The 20,935-nt window shown below is 47.5% G+C and overlaps 1 protein-coding gene across 1 annotated transcript in view; it reads left to right on the forward strand.

Moving 5' to 3' along the window:
• Positions 1 to 20,935, forward strand: part of SNRNP200 (small nuclear ribonucleoprotein U5 subunit 200) — a 47,362-nt gene that overhangs the window by 14,353 nt on the left and 12,074 nt on the right. The window contains exons 15-32 of the mRNA XM_084804143.1: positions 73 to 266; positions 896 to 1,019; positions 2,130 to 2,279; positions 2,758 to 2,868; positions 4,237 to 4,368; positions 4,938 to 5,126; positions 5,988 to 6,185; positions 8,526 to 8,678; positions 9,310 to 9,390; positions 10,713 to 10,796; positions 11,482 to 11,588; positions 13,277 to 13,395; positions 14,718 to 14,872; positions 15,375 to 15,564; positions 16,900 to 17,073; positions 17,830 to 17,990; positions 18,621 to 18,848; positions 20,563 to 20,754. Of these exons, the coding sequence (XP_084660269.1) occupies positions 73 to 266; positions 896 to 1,019; positions 2,130 to 2,279; positions 2,758 to 2,868; positions 4,237 to 4,368; positions 4,938 to 5,126; positions 5,988 to 6,185; positions 8,526 to 8,678; positions 9,310 to 9,390; positions 10,713 to 10,796; positions 11,482 to 11,588; positions 13,277 to 13,395; positions 14,718 to 14,872; positions 15,375 to 15,564; positions 16,900 to 17,073; positions 17,830 to 17,990; positions 18,621 to 18,848; positions 20,563 to 20,754 (2,742 nt within the window). The remainder of the gene's footprint in view (positions 1 to 72; positions 267 to 895; positions 1,020 to 2,129; positions 2,280 to 2,757; positions 2,869 to 4,236; positions 4,369 to 4,937; positions 5,127 to 5,987; positions 6,186 to 8,525; positions 8,679 to 9,309; positions 9,391 to 10,712; positions 10,797 to 11,481; positions 11,589 to 13,276; positions 13,396 to 14,717; positions 14,873 to 15,374; positions 15,565 to 16,899; positions 17,074 to 17,829; positions 17,991 to 18,620; positions 18,849 to 20,562; positions 20,755 to 20,935) is intronic.

The raw sequence follows: 20,935 nt of genomic DNA on the forward strand, positions 1-20,935 counted from the left end.
TAAAACTGATGTCTCTCTCTTTAGCTTCCCTGATCAGCTGCACAGGGAGGTAAACCTTTCTCCTTTCTTCAGGATGAGATCCACCTTCTGCATGATGATCGGGGGCCTGTCCTGGAGGCCTTGGTAGCCAGAGCCATCCGCAACATTGAGATGACCCAGGAAGATGTGCGGCTTATTGGACTCAGCGCCACCCTCCCAAACTATGAGGATGTGGCTACGTTCCTGAGGGTGGAACCTGCCAAGGGTTTGTTCTATTTTGACAACAGGTGCGGCTGGCTGGGTTTTGGCACGGGAGAGGGGGGAGTCATTTTGAGAGGCAGTTGAAAATTGTATGAAAACTACTTAAGGCATTTGAGAAGAATATTGTCAGTAGACACATGGGCTGTATGTTTCATACAGTAGGTAGTGACAAATGTTAATTCATTTACACATGCCAGGAAACCTCAGCTAATCCCCACTCCTTTGCACGTGAATGTAGATGATACAGCTGAAAATGCATGTGTGTTACCCACACATGTTTTAAGGGTATGTGGGAAGTAATGGAGAGCGAACGCACAAAAGCAATTGACAGGGCTGAAAGAGCTCAGATAGGCTTCTGTGGCTATTGAATCCTCTCTTGGGTTCAGCTTACATGTCTTCAGCCATTTCTTCTACAGCCAAAAAGGACAGAACCTTGTCCCTTTTTAAAATGAGACCTGTGATAATCGGCAAAGCTGTGTGTACACGGTCTAGGTAAATGACCCATCTTCTCTCTCGTGTTTCTGTTTCTGTCAGAAAGAAGAGGGCATGCCTAGTATCTGTGGGTTTAAGCATTCCTTTTGTAGTTCTCCTTAGATGGGTGAGGATGTGCTTGTCTTCTGCCTGTCTCTGACGCAATGCCTGACCCTTCTTACAGCTTTCGCCCAGTGCCCCTGGAACAGACTTATGTGGGAATCACTGAGAAGAAAGCCATCAAGCGCTTCCAGATCATGAATGAGATTGTGTATGAGAAAATCATGGAGCATGCTGGGAAGAACCAGGTAGGATTGGTTTGGGCTTTCCTTTATTTCTGCATCTATCTAGTCATCTTTGTATTAAAGGGATTGCAAACAGATGTACTGCTTCTGGAAGCACAGCTTCAGAATAGGTAAGGACATAGGCCTGTGTATGCCAACATACCTCCACATGCTTGGAAATCTCTAGACATGTGCTGTGAGTATTGCTTTGTATCTCGGCCACTTCATGACATCTCTTTCTATTCTCAGCTTGCTTGTTTTATGACTGTATTTATACAACCTTTCCATAAAAAGAAGTTCTTTGGACAGCTTACAAACAAATATAATGTTAAAATATAGCGGGAGGGAGGGAACCTCTGCCCCTCCAGGGGTTGTTGGGCTCCATCTCCCATAAAACTCTCAGCTGCCTTGACAGAGGTGTTTGTGCAGAAATCCTTAAGAAATCCTGGGAGATCTTGGTAATTATTGCCCAATTGCTCATATCCCCTTTTGCGGTAGGATTGTAAAGGAGGTGGTGGCAACTCAGCTCCAGAAGCGTTTGCATAAAATGGATTATCTAGATCTATTGCAATCTGGGTTTGGGCCCAGTTTTGGTACTTAAATGGCCTTGGTTGTCCTGATGGATGACCCTTTGTCAGGGGGGAAGCAGGGAGGCTGACCCTATTGATTCCCTTTAATCTCTCAGTGGCTTTTGGTCCCACTGAGTTTGGCACTGGGGGGTTTCTGCTCGACTCTGTGACCCTTGTACTGTGGGGTCCTGCAAGGCCCATCTTTTTTTCACTTATATGTCAAGCCACTGGGTGAGGTCGATTTGGAGTGAGATGCCACCAATATGCTGATTACACTCAGCGTGCAGAATATATGCACACCACAGAATGTGTCTTTCCTTTGTGCAGAATTTTAGTAGTGGAGGAGACATCATTCTGCATATAATGTTTCTCTTTGTTTTGGGCACTGGCCGGCTGACATGCGGTTTCCAGGAGATGTTAGTGCTTCTCCCCCTGTCATTCTGCTGTCCTTTTCAGAGCCTCTTTACCCTTTCAGGTCTCTCCAAACCCTCCAGCCCTGCTTTCCCATTGCATAACCCTCATGGAAGCCTGCTAATATCTTTGTTTTCTGTTGTTTGAACTCTAGGTGCTTGTGTTCGTCCATTCCAGGAAGGAGACTGGGAAAACTGCCCGAGCCATCAGAGACATGTGCCTGGAGAAAGACACCCTGGGCCTTTTCTTGCGTGAAGGATCTGCCTCCACCGAGGTCTTGAGGACAGAAGCTGAGCAGTGCAAGGTATTTATTGATTTATGTACTTAAAAACTACTTATGTACCGCTTATTCATACATTTCAAAAGTGGTTCACAAACTATCAGACATCCATAAAATAATACCATCTAAATAAACCAAACAATAAAAACAGAAAATTACTGGTACAAAACAGCACAGCAATGAAATACATACAAGAGCCAGGAAATATAGCAGTTTGTTTCGTTTGAGTTGAAAAAGGTTTTGCCCTTTTCTGGAAAATCACAGAAGGGTTCACAGTCTTGGGGCTGCTGCAGAGAAGGCTGTGGTCCTAGTAGAGGTTAGCCTAGACGCCTCATAGAATGGAATGTGGAGTGACACCTCATCAGGAGATCTTAAATGCTTGCAGGTAACTAGCAAGCGTTCCTGCCCACCCCTCCCAAATTTCACTCTTTGAATTGAATTTCAGTAAATCAGGGATAATTTTTTAATTTTTTTGATGGCAATGTTGACTTCTCCTCTGCAGAATTTGGAACTTAAAGACTTACTACCCTATGGCTTTGCCATTCACCATGCTGGCATGACCAGGGTGGACCGAACATTGGTGGAAGATTTGTTTGCAGACAAGCATATTCAGGTAGGGCAAAAGTTTCTTATATCAAAAATATTTGAATAGCTTCTCTGTTTCTTTGTACACTAGAATACTTGGTGAGTAAACTAGAACTGAGCCAGGAAAAAAGATACTTTGCCCAGACGTTTCTAGCCACCCTTTAGGTTTCAGCAATTCTGAGGTCAGGTGTTAACTGGCTCCTTAGCTTAACCTGATAATGGTTAGTGTTGAAAATGGGCTGTTCATCTTTCTCTGTTAGCACTTCTGTATCACTTGAGAGAAACATTTGGGAGTGCATTTCTCCATTCAACTGCAGCAATGTTGTATGTCAATGGGAAAACCAGTTGTTTTGGAACTGGAACAAAGGGGCAATTTCTGGTGATGACGACATGATAGGAGGGGTATTTCAGACTCCTCAGGCTGGCTCCTCCTTCAGGTGAAGAGGATAGGATTGGTGGCAGGCTCAAAGGTTAGCTTAGGGAGAGTTTCAAGCTGTGGGTATAGCCCTTGACCTCTTCTTGCCTGACTTCCCTTTTCATTTCCTACATTTTGTGCTAGCTCATCTCTTGATGATGCCAGTTGTTCATGTGTTCTCCCTCCCTCCTTCATATATATATATATATATATATATACACACACACACACACACACACACACACACACACATATATATATCCATGCATTCTGCCGTTCTTTTGAAAGGAAGACTTGGACATGGATTGGGCTGGGAGGCACCTCTTTTTTGCCTCCCTGCCTCTAACCCTGAACTTACTGCTGTACTGATATTTGCCTTTCTCTTACCCAGGCCTGAAAAATGATTTTTTTTTTTGTTTGCTCCTCCCAACCAAGGCTTGAAATGGAAAAAAAAACATATGAAACACTTTCTTCCAGAATAATGAATTAATTACTTTCTAATTGGTATTGCAGAAACAATAAGTAATTTGCACTGTTCTAAGTCTCAGATCCACATTTTAGGTATAATTTTATGTGCAAGTTATGCATAATGCCTTTAATTTTCTTCAAAGTAGTAAAGTAAGGTTAAGTTTGATAAGAAAGTATTGCATATAAGTTTCTTAAAATTCCATTCCCCCCCCCCCAAAAGAGTTTAAAGGGGCTTCAAAATTTCCAGTAACTTTACATCTCTAGTTTGCCCCTCGTGAAATGTGGCAATAGTTGCAGCAAGTGTGTTCATAATCCAAACGTAGGCTGCTTTTCTTATCAGCTGCAAACACATGTAGGCATAACTGATTTTAAAACTCATATAATTATAATCAATTTATTTAACTGAATGATAGCCTTGGTTTCATTTCTTAATTCTGCGCATTGTAAAGAACATCAGTTCCTTTGGGACTGAAGGGATGATCCCTTCAGCACTTTGACATTCTTCCTTTACAGGTTCTGGTTTCCACAGCAACCTTGGCCTGGGGTGTTAACCTCCCTGCTCACACAGTCATCATCAAAGGGACACAGGTGTACAGCCCAGAGAAAGGCCGCTGGACTGAGCTGGGAGCTCTGGACATCTTGCAGGTAAGTAATATGTGGCATGGGCACTCCTTCATGGGTTTGAGAATCAAGAGCACATTCTCCCTGTATGTGTTTCTTTATCTAAGGCCAGGAGTGGGCAACCTCTTTTGGTCTGAGGGACAGACCAAGCTGGCAGGCCTGAATTTGTGAAGGGGGTAGGGCCCCCTGTCACGTGATCTGGCCACACCTATTTGTCTTTTTCCAGTTCTTTTCCCTTTCTCAGAGAAAGGGACTCGGATGGTGCTTGCAGGACTGACTCCCGCAAGCCCCAGGCACATCAGGGGCCTCCTTCTTGTGGTGCTCATGTCCCAGTCACAGATCACATGGGGATTCCTCTCCCTGGGCCTCCAGGCCAGAGAGGAGAACTTGGGGAGCAGGGAGGGGCCCTGGATGGTGCCTGACCCTCCACGGGCCAGATTAGGAACCTCTGCAGGCCACATTAGGCCCACGGGGCAGAAGTTCCCTGTCTTGTTCTTGGGCACTGCAGAAATCTCAAGAGGCTTGGTTGCCAGCTGTGCTAAAATCCCTACTCAAGGTCTCACTTTAATACCTTGGACGTTGGGTTTTTTTAGATGCTGGGTCGTGCTGGAAGACCTCAGTACGACACCAAGGGCGAGGGGATCCTCATCACTTCCCATGGAGAACTGCAGTATTACCTCTCACTGCTCAACCAGCAGCTTCCCATTGAGAGCCAGATGGTGGCCAAGCTCCCAGACATGCTGAATGCAGAGGTCGTGCTGGGCAATGTCCAGAATGCAAAGGTGAGGTGGAGGAGAACACCCCCCCCCCCCCGTTGCAAATGGTGACTCCCTTGAGCCGAATGTCTCAGCATAGGAACGCTCGGAGCTGATAACTTGTACTGATCGTGGGGGCTGGAGCTTGAGGGGGAGAGGGCCGCTGTGCTTGGATGTCTTGCTGGGGAGATGTCTGGTCACAGTATACCGCGTATGGTCAAGGCAGCTGGCGTTCTGCAACACTTGACATTGGGTGCAGAGTTCAGCATACAAAAATATATATATACGTATCTTGGCTTTATGTTATTTTTTTAACACTTAATAAAACTGTGGAAGGTGGCATTTCAGTGCCCTGCATAGTCTCATGACCACCCCTATGACCATTTGTAGATTAACTGGCGGTGCATGATTGATAGAGGTCAACTTCCAACTTTTCTTGGCATAGATGTTGGTTTGCCCTAGTAGGGTTTCTGTGTGTATGTGTAAAGCAAAATGTATGCAGTTGCTCATATAGTTCTAGAGTCAGGTTTTGGAGCCTTGATTCTCAGCTGTGCGTGAGGTGTACCTTCTCTTGCGGGTCGGAGAAGACTAGCCTAGTTTAGGCCAACTGCAGAATTCAGGCCTTCCCCACCTCCCCTAGTCAACAGATGTCCGTGGGTTTTGTGCCCCCCTCCACTTCTCCATTTTATCAAAAACCGGCTAACCCATTCCCTACTTCCCCAGGGGGGTGTATTTTGGTGGTCTTTAGAGCACGTTGTGGCAACACCATGGCCTTTGCCCCTTCCTTTTACATCACTTCCAGGAGTTGAGGCCCGACAGGTTTAATTCTTGCAGCATTCAAGTTGCTAGAGGCTGCTGTTCTGATGCTATGATTTTTGGCTGCTGCAGGATGCTGTAAACTGGCTTGGCTATACTTACCTCTACATACGAATGCTGCGTTCCCCAACCCTATATGGGATCTCCCATGACGACTTGAAAGGAGATCCCTTGCTGGACCAGCGTCGGCTGGACTTGGTGCACACTGCAGCACTGATGCTAGACAAAAACAATTTAGTCAAGTACGACAAGAAGACAGGAAACTTCCAGGTGAGGATGGGGGAGTTCAAGCTGTGTTTACAGCAGGGGTGTTGAACCTCTTTCAGCCCAAGAGCCAAATTCCATTTCAGAGAAGCTTCGGGGTGTGTGTGTCACATTCTGGGGGGGGGGGGGGGGGGGGGCGAAGGCAAAAGGGGTGGGGCATATTTTAGCTTGCTCTTATTGCCAGTAGCTCAGCTTTGGGAGAAGCATTTCAGATTTTCAGAATAGGGAACGAGGTGTAGAAGCCAGGAAACCACCAAGCGATTGGGGGGAAAGTGGGGCCAGGGAAGGGGTCTTGACCCTCAGGGGAACTTCGGTGGGCCAGGGTTGGCCTCCCGCGCAGGCCGGGGTTGGCCTCCCGCGCAGGCCGGGGTTGGCCTCCCGCGCAGGCCGGGGTTGGCCTGCGGGCCTGAGGTTTGACACCCCTGGTTTATAGGGTGCATTCTGCCTGTGTTAATTAATGGTCTGGTCATCCACGGTGCTTAGTGGTGGTTGCTTGGCATGGTTAGGATATTATGCCATGTTCTGCTTAACAAAGGGGCATGATAGAAGTTCCAAAAACTATGAAAAGTGTGGAGAGAGGGGCATTTTTCTCTCATAATACCAGGACCTTTTGGAGGTCCTGGTATTACTGAAATGAATTGCTAATAGGTTCAGGACATAAGGAAGTCTTGCTTCACACCATGCACAATTAAACGGTGGAACTCACTGCCACAAGGAGTGGTGAAGGCCTCCAGCTTGGATGGCTTTAAAAAGACAAGTTCATGGAGGTTAGAGCTAGTAGCGGCTATTAGCCGTGATTGCAAACCAAACCTGCATGCATGGAAGTAGTGTACCTCCGAGTACTCTTGACAGGATGGGGGTATGATGAAGGCTCCTCCTTTCTTTTCCAACTATGGACATCCCAATCAATGTCCAAATCCTTGAGATCACCACCACCATCCATTTTATCTATATATCAAGAGGAGGGGGGGAAATAGTTTCATGTACTAGTGTTCTCGGTCCCCATGTTGTGATTTTGGCAGTGTGTAAGAAAAGCTAACTAGAAGGCACATAGTAGATCTGTTCAAAGCTATATGTTGTGCTGTTGAGGTAAATGAGGTTTTGAACGTTTTGGCATAGAAGTGTCAAAAGGGCCTGGCCAGTCAGGGCATTTTAGCACCAGTAGCCAGGCTCTGCTGACATGAATTTAAATTACATTAACAGTATGAAACCATAATATGGCAATTGTCTATTCTTGATCTTGAAATTATTATTATTACTATTATTATTGTTGTTGTTGTTATTAATATTATTATTATTAAACATTCCTATACCTCCCAATAGCTGGAGCTCTCTGGGCAGTTTACAAAGATTAAAAACATTAAAAATACAACATGCAGAGATTAAAAACCATTTACATAAAAAACACATGAACAGACAATATATACAAAAGAAACATATCTAAAACAACTTCAAAACAATATCAAAAACAAATAACCATAAGACATTCCAGGATCGATTAAACACTTAACATATACTGCTGAATGCCTGGGAGAAGAGAAAGGTCTTAACCTGGCACTGAAAAGATAACAATGTTGGTGCCAAGCAGGCCACGTCGGGGAGATCATTCCATAAGATAAGAGTATCTTGCCCTGAATCACAATATTTTTTGCACAGGTAAAGGTGGTTTATAAATATTTTCACACTGCCTTTCTACCAGAGTGGTATTCAAGGCAGTTTACAAAAAGGTAACCATTCAAACAAAAATGCAAGCCACACAGCAATAGATTAAGAAATCCAGAACTTGGAGCAGGTGTAAAAATCCGAACAGTACGAACCATCCCAAAATCACCAAGTACCGGCCATCCAAGAACAAGAAGCGTAACCAAAGACAGTTATACAAAGCTGTCAATTAAAAACTTGGGTGATCAGGGCAGCTTTCTCCTAGTACCTGGAATATATTAAATGACGTACCAGGCAGATCTCCCTTGGGAAGGGAGCTTCATCACTGTGGCACAACCACTGACAAGGCAGCTGCTTCATCTCCAAAGGTCAAGGCACCTCCGAGGGCCTCAGAAGATTATGTCTGTTATTGGGCCATTTTGTGTGGGAGAAGGTGGTCCTTCAAGGCCTTAGCCCAAGACCAGACAGGGCTTTTACAGCTAAAGTGACCACCTTCATTTATGCCTGGAAACAAACTGGGAGATGATGCAGATTTTAGTGTAATGTGTTCATTCTGATGAGCCTCCACGAACAAAGTGACTGCAATAGTTTGCACTAGTTGAAGTTTCAAAGGGCAGCCCCACTCATGACATAGTGCAGTAATCCAGCTTGGTTTGTTCTTTCGCCTCCCTTTTGTTCCCCCAGGTGACTGAGCTGGGCCGCATTGCCAGCCACTACTACATCACCAATGACACCATACAAACCTACAACCAGCTGCTCAAGCCTACCTTGAGTGAAATCGAGCTCTTCCGAGTGTTCTCACTGTCCTCTGAGTTCAAGAACATCACTGTGAGAGAGGTATGAATCCAGAGAAGTGTTTGTGGGGTGGGAGGATTCCTCCTCTTGATTTTGTACTTGCAGCCATTTTGTTAGTCCTGGGCTGGGCAGTGTGCGGCGCAGTGTGTTTGCGAGGCCTGAGAGCCTTAGCTGGATCTTGGCTTTTATTGGACTGGGGCGGGGGAAGAGATATCCCTAGCGCTTATGATATCCCTAGTGCTTATACACGCAAATAAGGGCTTTGAACTGGCAAAGCTCTGTTAACCAGGAAACAATACGTGTGGTTCTCCCCTCTACCCCACACATGGCATGACTTCTGTGGTTGTTTTTTTTAAGTCATAAGGGACTGAATCACATTTGCATATTTGGGGTTAACAGTTTGGGGTTAATTGTTGCCTAGCTCATAATTAAGAGAAAACCCTCTTCAGAAGAATGGACTTGTTAATCTCTAAGAAATTGGCATCCTGGATGTTCTTCCAATGTTTATGCAAACTAGCTGGACCTTTTGATCTCTTTCCAGTATAGCCCTTCTATATTGAATGAGTCCCCCCGGCCCCTTCTTCGGCTTCAGAAGATGATTGGGCTGTTGTGGGCTAGACAGAGTGATGCATCTCTTGTATTCCTTTCCTCATTGCTCTTGTTTTGTTTGTAGGAAGAGAAACTGGAACTGCAGAAACTGCTTGAGCGGGTCCCAATCCCAGTGAAAGAGAGCATTGAGGAGCCTAGTGCTAAGGTGAGCACTTAGAACGCATCAGTGTGGGGTGGGGTGGGGTGGATCTAGCCTTCTGCAAGGAATGTTTTACACAGGGGGGCAATTGCCTAGCTGCCCTCCTGGGAAATAACGAGGCCCAGTTTCCAACTAAAGAAAGCATCCTTTTGCTTGAAGTGTCTGGAAATCTAGCAGTGGCTGCTTGAAATGTGTACGGTGCTTGATCTGTGCCGCCTACTGAATTTGGGTGCATGTGAGGGCAGGATTTGGAACCTTGGGGGGCGGGGTGTGCAAAATACGCATTTTTCAGTGTCCCGCCTGCAAGCAAAAAAGGCTGAATGCAAACAAAGCTGTGCCACTTCACATGGGAGGATGCTAACTGTGAATACTCCTCTATGTCAAAGACTACTTGAAAGTGTGAAAAAGACACACAAGCCAAACACACTCCACCCTGGCACATCTAGGGGGAGTTTCTAGCTCAGCCCTCCCTGATGTGTTTGTTTTCTGATTGCAGGGACCTGAGTAGCTGGAAGCACTCAGAACTGTGAAGGGGGGCACAGCCCCTTCTACCCTCTCCCACCTCCTGCTGCATGTCTAACCTAGGCCCTTTTCCTTTCTGTGCAGAGCAGGGGTGGGGAATGTGTGGCCCTCCAGATGTTTCTGGATTGCAATGCCATCACTCCCAGCCAGCATGGCCTGTGGTGAGGGATAATGGGAGATGTTCAACGGCCATCTCTGGGTCGGAGGCATTCATTCCCCATCCCTGGCACAGAAGCTCTTCCCTGCCTGTTTGTCATTCTCTGTGATGTTTTTAAAATGAGTTTTTAAAAAGAGCAAATTCAAGACGGTATGGTGGCATAAGCTGTGTGCTTTCTGAGTCGTAGGTTCAGCCGCTCCAACATACTGGTAGTGTGCAAGTGTCCTGATCCTGACATTGCAACACCATTCCTGGCTGTAGTTATTCATAGCATTTTAAATTGGTTGATAGGATCTATCTGTCTCTACATGCTGTCGTTTATTGGGTCTTTCTATTTTTTAATTTTTACTGTGTATTGTACGATTATTTCGCTCATACTCTTGTATCAAACTCTGTGATATTCATCTGGTATCTGCAAGGATTAAGTGGGGGGCACTTTAAAAGTATTTTAAATAATAAATAAAGAAAACCAATGATAAAATATGCCATTACTATAAGCTGCCCTGAGCACAAACACATGTTTGTAAGAACTATAAGGATGGGCAATAAACCCTTTATATACACACAAACATTTATTTCACTACCTACCAACCCAGGGAGGAGGAGATTGTACTTTAGAGGATAGTAACACCTCTTGTCTTCTCCTTAGATCAATGTGCTCCTCCAGGCCTTTATCTCCCAGCTAAAGCTGGAAGGCTTTGCTCTCATGGCAGACATGGTGTATGTCACTCAGGTGAGTAACAATTCTGAGAGAGCTTGGTGTTCACCTTTTTGCTTCATTATCTTACATCTCCGAAACCTTCATGAATCTAACACCTCTTGCAAAAGCTCACATTACAATAAATCTGTTAATCTGTCAGCCTCCACAAGACTTCTGTCATTTTTCATGGATAAAGCGGAAACCTTGCTTCCCTATCTTCAAAGGCCCCTGTAGCTCACTTGTGTAGCAGAGCACATGCTTTGCAAAAGGCCTTGTGTATCAGGGCTGGGAAAGTCCCTGGAAAGACGCTGCCAGTCAAGATTAGGCTGTCTGTGGGCTAGTTGGATCAGTGGTATGACATGACAGAAGGCAGCTCCAGAGGGGAAGCCCATCAAAGAGTCTCGCGGCCCCTTGAAGACTTGCTCATTTACTGTTGCACTGTCTTTTGGGGGCCAGAGGGTGCATCACTTGACTGCCCCTGCTTGTATGGATTGGGGGGGGCGGGAATGAGAGGAGGAAGATACCTTTGAGGCCAGATAATCTGCAGGGTGGAAGAGGAGTCTCAGAACTAGAGAACCTTAGGATAAGGGGCATAGTGGTGGTTGAAGTTAAATGCTTGTTTTTAGCCAGAAATAAATTAAAAGCTCTCCGAGAGATGGTCTGTCCCCAGGTTTCCTTCCTTTATGCTTGATGTTGACATCCTTTGTTCCTCTTTCAGTCTGCTGGAAGGCTTATGCGTGCCATCTTTGAGATTGTCCTAAACCGTGGCTGGGCACAGCTCACTGACAAGACTTTGAACCTCTGCAAGATGATTGACAAGCGAATGTATGTGACATGCGCCTAATTTCTATGTACTATAGACTTTCTATCTAGTAAAGCATCTTTCTACCATGCAGCCAGTTCCTATGTACGTTTACTCAGAAGTAAGTCTCACTGAGTTCAGTGGGACGTACACCTATACGAGGGTCCATAGAATCACAGCTTTATGCTGTAAGAAACATGGGTTCCTTGATCAAGGTGAGAGAGGACAGGTTGGCAAATATTGAACTCTGGAGAAGGTACACATGAAAGTCACATCTGGACCTCTCCAAATGATGTGTCTGGCAATGTGTGCTTACTAGGACATTTGTCAGCTATATTTCTTGCATTCTGGAATCCAGTTGCCTGGCTTCTTATCTTCATAAGTGTTAACTTTATTTTGATAGCAAAATTTAGTTGTCTGGCAGAATTTTAGCATATTTTGTTAAGAATGGTGTGGGTTTAAATGGAAGAAGAAAAATATTGTTTGGGAACAGTAGCAGCAGCTGTAGAGGAAAGAGGACTTGTGTGCTGTTCCCACACCTTCTGCTAGCTTCTGATGCATTAGTTGACAATTGGCCGTGTGAAGCAGTCTCTGCCATCATAAGGGCTAGATACTTGCTTTTTAATAAAAATGGGAGTTTCTTAGATTCCAACAATGTGATGTGGCTGCAAAAAAGGCAAATGCTATTTTGGCTGCATTAATAGAAGCATAGCTTCCAAATCCCGGGAAGTACTAGTTTCCCCCTACTCAACACTGGTTAGGTCTCATCTGGAGTACTGTGTTCAGTTCTGGGCACCGCACTTTAAGAAGGATGCAGACAAACTGGAGGGGGTTCAGAGGAGGGCAAAAAAGATGATCAGGGGACTGGAAGCAAAACCCTATGAGGAGAGACTGACAGAACTGGGCATGACAGAACTGGGCTTGAGAAGAGAAGACCGAGGGGAGATAGGATAGTGCTCTTCAAGTCCTTGAAAGGTTGTCACAGAGAGGAAGACCAGGATCTCTTCTCCATCATCCCAGAGTGCAGGACACAGAATAATGGGCCCAAGTTACAGGAAGCCAGATTCCGGCTGAGCATCAGGAAAAACATCCTGACTGTTAGAGCAATACAACAATGGAACCCATGACCTAGGGAGATGGTGGGCTCTCTCACGCTGGAGGCATTCGAGATGAGCCTGGACAGCCATCTGTTGTGGATGCTCTGACTTGGATTCCTGCATTGAGCAGGGGGTTGGACTCAGTGGTCTTGCAGGCCCCTTCCAACCCTACTATTCTATGATTCTGTGTTCCCAAAAGCCAGTGTTGCAATTGCAGCCATGCTGGTTTCCAGAGTCCCATGCTATATGTTGGAAAGACCATGCTTTCCCATTTGTACCTATGTGAGGACAAGCTCTGCCCTGATAGCCTGATGGAGAACAAGCCTGTGGTAGTGGTAGCATGAACTGCATTTGCTCCACCTGCTGGTCAGCAGCCCAGGGCAGTGAAAATGGGGAGTCTTGTGAGGCTTCAGGTTGTCATGCCTGGCCACGAAGTCACCATAAGTGTGGCTGAGAAGAATTTCCCTGCCTCTCCTCCCCAATTTGAAGGAAGTGCTCAAGGCAGAGGAGGAGGAATCAGATGCCTGAGAACCTCCTGCCCTGCGACTGAGGACTTCACCATCTATTGGCCACAGTTGAGAGCACAATCCTGATCGTGTTTTTCACTCATGTAGGTGGCAGTCCATGTGCCCCCTTCGTCAGTTCAAGAAACTGCCTGAAGAGGTGGTGAAGAAAATTGAGAAGAAAAACTTCCCATTTGAGCGACTGTATGATTTGAATCACAATGAAATAGGTCAGTGGGCAGGAGTGGTTTGGGGTGGGTGTACATGTGGGGGGGAATCTCGGTGTCTCTAGGCTGAAGTGAGTGAATGTAAGTTCCAGGATGGCTGCGCTTGGAGACTGAAGGGGGCACCACATAACGTCTGTCTGTCCCCTTGGGGGCTTCCTGGCCTGACCTAGCACAGTTACCCAGATTACTTTGGAATAAGTGCATTGGTTGCAGTTATGCGCAGCATGGCTGGCCACATGCAATCCTTTTTCCCGCTCTGAGGTATGTTTTTGGATCGCTGCGAGTTTGGAAGGTAAGCCAAGTGCTGGGATAAATGAGAATCAAAGGGAGGAATAATTATACACTGTAAATTGCTAAATAAACTTGTAATTTTAAAAATATTCCCAAAGGTATCCTAATACACAAATAAAATCAGTGTTCATGTTGGACCAAAGATGTCCAAGAGGGATTTGTACTGGCAGTTGTCCAAGAGGGATTTGTACTGGCAATACGGGAGTACTGAGTCTCTTTCAGCCTGAGGACCAAATTCCATTTCAGAGAATCTCTGGGGAGGTCTCATTCCAGTGGTGGGCAAGGAGGAATGCAAAAGGGGTGGGCGTGGGGGGATACCAGCACATTTTATTTTAAAGCTAAGCTTTAAGAGAGGCATTTTAAAATGGGGAAAAAACTGCACAAAAGCTGGGGAAACACCCAGTGATCGGTGGGAAGGGGAAAGGGCCGGGGGGAGTGGCCCTCTGGGGGACCACAGAGATCTGGATTGGGCCCCCAGGCCAGTGGTTCTACACCCCGCTGTAATAGAATGCAAGAACACACAATGGGCAGACCTATGAAGGGATTCAAGAATACTGAGTTAACCTGTATGGGTAGCCAGTCACATAGCCCATTTCAAAATTCCATATGACTGACCATATAACCCAGCGTTCCCCAACCTGGTGCTTTCCCCAGCCACTGAATGATAGGAGTTGTAGTCCAAAACATCTTGGGTGCACCAGTTTGGGGAAGCCGCTATAACCAAATGAAGGAGACAATAGCTTTGGGGTTTTCAACAAGCTGGTTTCTTCTGAGATAACTTCCCTTGCTTCTGGTTTGGAAAAGCTGGGTTGGTACAGAGCAAGAAAAGAAGGAGAAGCTCATCTGGGAGTTGAGAAGTAGCAGAGTACGCCCGATGGAGATTGTCTGGACACCAAATTCTGTATTGGATTATGTGCCAAATATGCCCAGCCCCGATTATCCCCTCTTGAGAATGTAGAGTCAGTGTAAGCCATCTCAGACCTTCTTTTGCTCATATGCCTACCCTTCTCTTCACTGATACTGTCCCTGTCCAGGGGAGCTGATCCGGATGCCAAAGATGGGCAAGACAATTCATAAATATGTCCATCTGTTCCCCAAACTGGAGCTGTCTGTCCATTTGCAACCCATCACCAGGTCTACTCTGAAAGTCGAGCTGACAATTACCCCAGATTTCCAATGGGATGAAAAGGTAAGGGACCCCCTGCATTATAATCACCAGGAATGTATTGTGGGGTTTGGGAGTTAGGAGATGTTTGCTGGGTATAGTTTCCAGCCCTGCTGAAATACCCCATGAAGTCTTCTCCTCTCTCAGCTGTCACCACCAGCGCTGTTTCCAGCACGCTGTACCAAGGGAGATGAGAGGGGAAGTGGGACCATGCCACCTGTCCTGCTTACAGTCGACTTAATATTTTCCTCTTCCCATCCCTTTTTCCTTGCGTGTTGTGTCTTTTTAGACTGTAAGCCTGTGGCCAGGGACTGTCTTGTTTGGCAGATTGCATGTGAGCCACTCTGGGAGCCATTTTGGCTGAGGGAGCAGGATAAGAAATACTTTAATATCAGACGTCTCATGGAGCAGGGGATGGGGCTTGAGAAGCAGAAGGGCTGGGTGCACTCCCAGAGTCATGGTCTAGTGGATCTCCTTGTCCTCTCCATATAGCATTAAGCCCCATCTCTCTCCTCTCCTGGGCCAGGTCCATGGTTCCTCAGAGGCCTTCTGGATTCTGGTGGAAGACGTGGACAGCGAAGTGATCCTGCATCACGAGTACTTCCTCCTGAAGGCCAAATACGCCCAGGACGAGCACCTCATTACCTTCTTCGTGCCGGTCTTTGAGCCTCTCCCCCCACAGTACTTCATCCGGGTGGTCTCTGATCGCTGGCTGTGTAAGTCCCGGCGGTGCTGCCTTTCATGTGCAAGCTTCTTTGCTGGGATCCGCAATGGGGGGTGGGGGGTGCATTATGGGGGCACACCATTTCTGCATAGCCATGGCCACCGCCTGCCTTATCGGTCATCACACAGGCTACAGGTCTGTGTGAGGTCATAGGATCCAGCATCCCCCCCGCCCCAATGTCGTTCTCTCCCATTATGTCAGCTTTTCCCAAGATGAGTTGGACTACAATTCCCTTTGCTGGCTGGGGATTATGGGGGTGTAGTCCAACTCATCTTGAGGGTGCCCAGTTGGGAAAGGCTGCTTTAGGTTTTCCTTTGCCCTAGTAGGGCGTTAAGTCATGCACTTACCTGCATAGTTGATCCTTTCATTTGCTTCTTTTTGCGCTTCGTGCCAGGAAAAACATGACTCTCCCATAGCCTCTCTTAAAAGCTTCCAAGGGGCAGGTCGTGCTGCAAGACCACCCAGGGCGTCCTTCTAAGCATATCGTTGTGGCTCCTTCATAGTGTAGAAAGGTTCGCATGCAACATTTTTGTATTCGTTTGACATGGGGAGTTGTAAAACAATAGATGGTTGCAGTTACGAGAAGCACTATCAGCTTCTCAGCAGAGTATTTCTTTGCTTCTGCCAGTGGACATCCAGATCTTTGCGGCTTGCTGCTCAGGATCTGGAAGGTAGAAAAAAAGGATGGAGAGCCTGATGGTCCAGGGTTTAGTGAGCAGGCAAGGGATCCCGTTGAGCAGCAAAGGCGTTTGCTGAGATGGCAAATGGAACAAAAGGGACCTGTGACTACAATGTGGCACTCCCAGGCCTCTTCATAACATGCTGGTTCTTTCAGCGGGTCTGCCCCTTGCCCCCCCCCATTACTGTTTCTATTGAGGAATCATGCATATAAGAAGATCTGTTATTAATTTGTCGTTTATTAAAATGGCTCACAGTAATCATGAACTTATCAAACTGCAAGATCACATCTGAAAAAAACAATTTGTTACAAAACATACATTCAAACAAAATGAACAATTCAATCGCAGATTCAGATAATGTAGAGTTATACATAAGTACGAAGCAAAACCAATATACTCAAGACAAAACAAACAAAAAAGCTAACCCACCTTCACGGCTAATGTTAGTCTTCTCGCCAGGTAAGATAGCTCACAGCTGGCTTGTTCATCTCTCCCCTAAAGGAGATGGATTTTCCAAGAGGGAGGGTGTACAAGAGGGAGTGGCAGTGACGTTAAGTTCTCTTTCTCAGCCTCCCAGGTGTTCCGGCAGCTAGTGTTGGTCCTCCATCTTCTCCTCTCAGTTGTCTTTACGTGCTTGTTTATTGCAGCCTGTGAGACGCAGTTGCCCGTGTCCTTCCGACATCTGATCCTTCCAGAGAAGTATCCTCCACCAACTGAGTTGCTGGATCTCCAGCCACTGCCTGTCTCTGCTTTGCGGAACAGCGCCTTTGAGAGCCTCTACCAGGACAAGTTTCCCTTCTTCAATCCTATCCAAACTCAAGGTGGGCAACGTAGGAAGCCTCCTTATACTTAGCCAGACCTTTGGTCCATCTAGTCAAGTGTTATGTGCACTGACTGGCAGCAAGGGCTCTCCAGGGGTTCAGGCAGGAGTTTTTCCAGCCCTACTTGGAGGCCGTGGGAATCAAACCTGGGACTTTCTGCATGCAAGGCAGGGGCTCTACCCACTGAGCTGCAGAGTGCAGATGGTTGTGGGGCCGGTGGGATGTAGAGCCGCTAAGGAAATGGTGCCACTTTTAGGGGGTTCCAAGAAAGCTGAATGGGTGTTCAGCTGGTATTGCATAGTAATATATTTATTGGGTGCCTATAGCTGGGACCACCCAAGACAAAACGGGCATCAGGAAAAACATCCTGACTGTTAGAGCAATACAAAACAATGGAACCAATTACCTGGGGAGGTGATGGGCTCTCCCACACTGGAGGCGGTCAAGACGAGGCTGGACAGCCATCTGTCAGGGATGCTCTGACTTGGATTCCTGCATTGAGCAGGGGGTTGGACTCAATGGTCCTGCAGGCCCCTTCCAACCCTACTATTCTATGATTCTATGACACAATGCAGAATCCCAATCACATTTTCAGGTTGAAGGAGCCCCATCTTGTAGCCAGGGAATTGAGGCTGGTAGTCTTTAGCATGTGGTGCTTACCAGTGATACGATTTCAAATTCAGTTCCGCTTTAGTGTTGCTGGGGGAGCCCACAGTTGGTGTCATAGGGAAATTTTTACTCTGCTTTTTTACCCAGTGTTCAACACGGTTTATAACAGCGATGAAAATGTCTTTGTGGGAGCTCCCACGGGCAGCGGAAAGACCATCTGTGCTGAGTTTGCCATCCTGAGGATGCTGCTGCAGAACTCAGAGGGCCGCTGTGTCTACATCACACCAATGGAGGCACTTGCTGAGCAGGTACGGATGGTTTGACTTGCCATGCATGAATCTGCCTTTCCTGGAGGGTGATCAGAACTTATTTAAACCAATTCCTTTCTCCCATAGAACGTTACGGGCAGCAAAACTGAAAAGGGGGTCTGCATGGGGTATGTGGGAGACATCAGTGGCCTTAGCTGGAGCCGCTACTCTGTGTGTGTGTGTGTGTGTGTGTGTGTGTGTGTACATGTACATAACTCCGTTTTGACTCTCTTGTGTATTCCAGCCGTCCCCAACCTGGTGCCCTCCAGATGTTTTGGACCAACTCCCAGCAGCCCCAGCCAGCAGAACCAATGGTCAGTAATGCTGGGAGTTGTAGTCCAAAGCATCTGGAAGGCACGAGCTTGGGGAAGGCTGGCCTACTCCCTTTGGTTCCTGCATTGTCTTCCCAATTCCCCAGCCTTTGCAAGAAAAGAATCAAAGTCTGCAAAGTTGGAATAACAATGATTATTCCCATTGATTTGAACAATTCTGAGTGAACATTTGGTACATTGTAAACCAGAAAAAAGGGGTACTGTGTGTGTGTGTGTGTGTGTGTGTGTGAGAGAGAGAGAGAGAAAGAGAGAGAGCTCTCAGCCTAAAGAATCTTGCCTCTACCTGCTGCCGTGGCAGATCTTCCTGGATTGGTATGAGAAGTTCCAGGAACGTCTGCTCAAGAAAGTTGTCTTGTTGACTGGGGAGACCAGCACCGACCTGAAGCTGTTGGGCAAAGGCAACATCATAATCAGCACCCCTGAGAAGTGGGACATCCTCTCCCGGCGCTGGAAGCAGCGCAAGAATGTGCAGAACGTCAACCTCTTTATTGTGGACGAAGTGCACCTCATTGGGGGCGAGAATGGGGTGAGTCTCCAGGCCAGAGAGATGCAGCCTATCTCAAAGAAACCTGGGGGAGACAACTGGGTGCTGAGCCAGTTGGGGGAGGGCTTGTAATGTGGAGCTGCTGTATCCCTAGTGGACAACAAGGTGTGTGTATTGGGGGGGGGCGGGGGGAACAGCTCCAAGGGAGGCTGGTTTTGTGCATCCATCCACTGGAACTTGGGGTGGGGAGTTTCCCCTCTGCACCACCCAAAAACAGGTTATGCAGCACTTGACGCTATATGAGAGGCTGCAGCCTGCCTCTCTCTCTCTCTCTTTCTCTCTCTCTCTCTCTCTCTCTCTCTCTAACTCACTCACTCACTCACTCACTCACTCCAGTGTGTGCTGGCTGAGGAGAGCGTGAGGCAGGCCAGCAGGGCTCTTTGGGACCAGGTCCTTGACTTGTACTGTGCTCCAAAGAGAGCTGGTGTTATTTTTCTCAAGGGACAGGAGCCACATAGGACACTGCCACGCACCTCCAGCCCAGTATTGTCTACCCCAGGAGTAGGCAACCTGATCTCCTCCAGCTGGTTTGGACTACAACTCCTATCAACCCCAGCCAGCTTAGCCAGTGGTGGGGATTATGGGAGTTGTTGTCTAAAAGATCTGGGGGTCACTAAGTGGCCTACCCCTGGTCTATATGGACCAGCAGTAGCGCTCCAGCTTTCCCCAGCCCTCCCTGGAGATGCTGGGGGATGAGGGACCCTCTGGATGCACAGCTCTTTCATGGAGCTCTGTCCCCTTCCCAAGTAATCAACCTCACAAATCAGCCAGGGCAGTTGGACATCAAAACTGATGTCCAAAATCAGCCATTTTAGTCACGGTCATGGTGCGTGGTGCATCGGAAATGGGTGGATGCCCAGTGGGTGCAGAGTAGGCAGTCTTCCCAGCCCAGTCCGTCTCATCAGATCCATTGGCCTTCACTCCCCCCCAGGCCCTCCTCTCTTGAGATGGGATCTTGGAACACAAATGTCAGTGGCTGCATCATGGTGCTGTCACTTAGAGTCCTACTGCAGTGTTCTTAAGAGAGCAATCCTGTGGTACCTAGATGGAGTCTGGGGGTCCACAGGATAGTTTGGATTCCTGGATCCAAGGTCAGAGACACTGCTCTGAGCTCGAACCCAGGAGTCCGAGCTCCCCTCCCCCTTGTAGCAGGCTGGAAGAGAACTGCACTGGCCGCCTCTCTGAGGTCACAAAGGTAACCTCAGAGGGAAGGTACAGGGGGTGTTCCCATGAGTGGGCAGGGGGACTGGTGGGGGCAGCTGATGCCGTATCCAGTGGCCTCCCTGATACCTCAGCTAGATGGGCAAAAACGCCTGTCTAACTGAAATGCAGGGTGGGAGGAGTGCAGAGGTGAAGGTCGCTCTGCATTAGATGGTCGTAGGCCTCTGAGTTTGGAGGCTTACAGCCATCCCCATAAGATTATGCCCTACGAGACTGAAGGGGTGGGAGATGGTTGAGCAAAGAGCTGGAAACTGATGCTCCTGGTTGTGGCAATAGACAGAGGAGTTGATACCTTGGACCATTGCAGTGTTAGTTTATTTCTAGAGTGTTGCATGGTCTTTTAAAAGCCATGGACTGATGCACGAGGCGTGGGCACTAAACGGCATACCTTTCCCACCCAGTTGACCACAGTCTCTCAATAGGGAGTCGCTGGCGTACCTAGCATGACCCCACTGTCTCTGGCTTCCTTTTGCAGCCAGTCTTGGAGGTGATTTGCTCTCGGATGCGCTACATCTCCTCCCAGATTGAGCGGCCCATCCGCATCGTGGCCTTGAGCTCCTCGCTGTCCAATGCCAAGGATGTGGCCCACTGGCTGGGCTGCAGCACCACAGCCACCTTCAACTTCCACCCCAATGTGCGCCCCGTGCCCCTGGAGCTGCACATCCAAGTAAGTGCACGTGTGTCTCCCCAGTAGCTCTTGGAGCATAAGCAGCAGCTGAGTCCATTGGTCCCTCTAGCTCGGTCTCGCCTGTGACACAAGTGGCGGCAGCTCCCCGGGGTCTTGCCCAGACCCGTCAGACGCCGGGGAGTGAATCTGTGCCCTTCTGTGTGCAGCTCTGTCCCTGAGC

Source organism: Heloderma suspectum, chromosome 6 (assembly GCF_057233095.1).
Source record: "Heloderma suspectum isolate Gila_16-S chromosome 6, 16-S_ref, whole genome shotgun sequence".
Classification (NCBI taxonomy): domain Eukaryota; kingdom Metazoa; phylum Chordata; class Lepidosauria; order Squamata; family Helodermatidae; genus Heloderma; species Heloderma suspectum.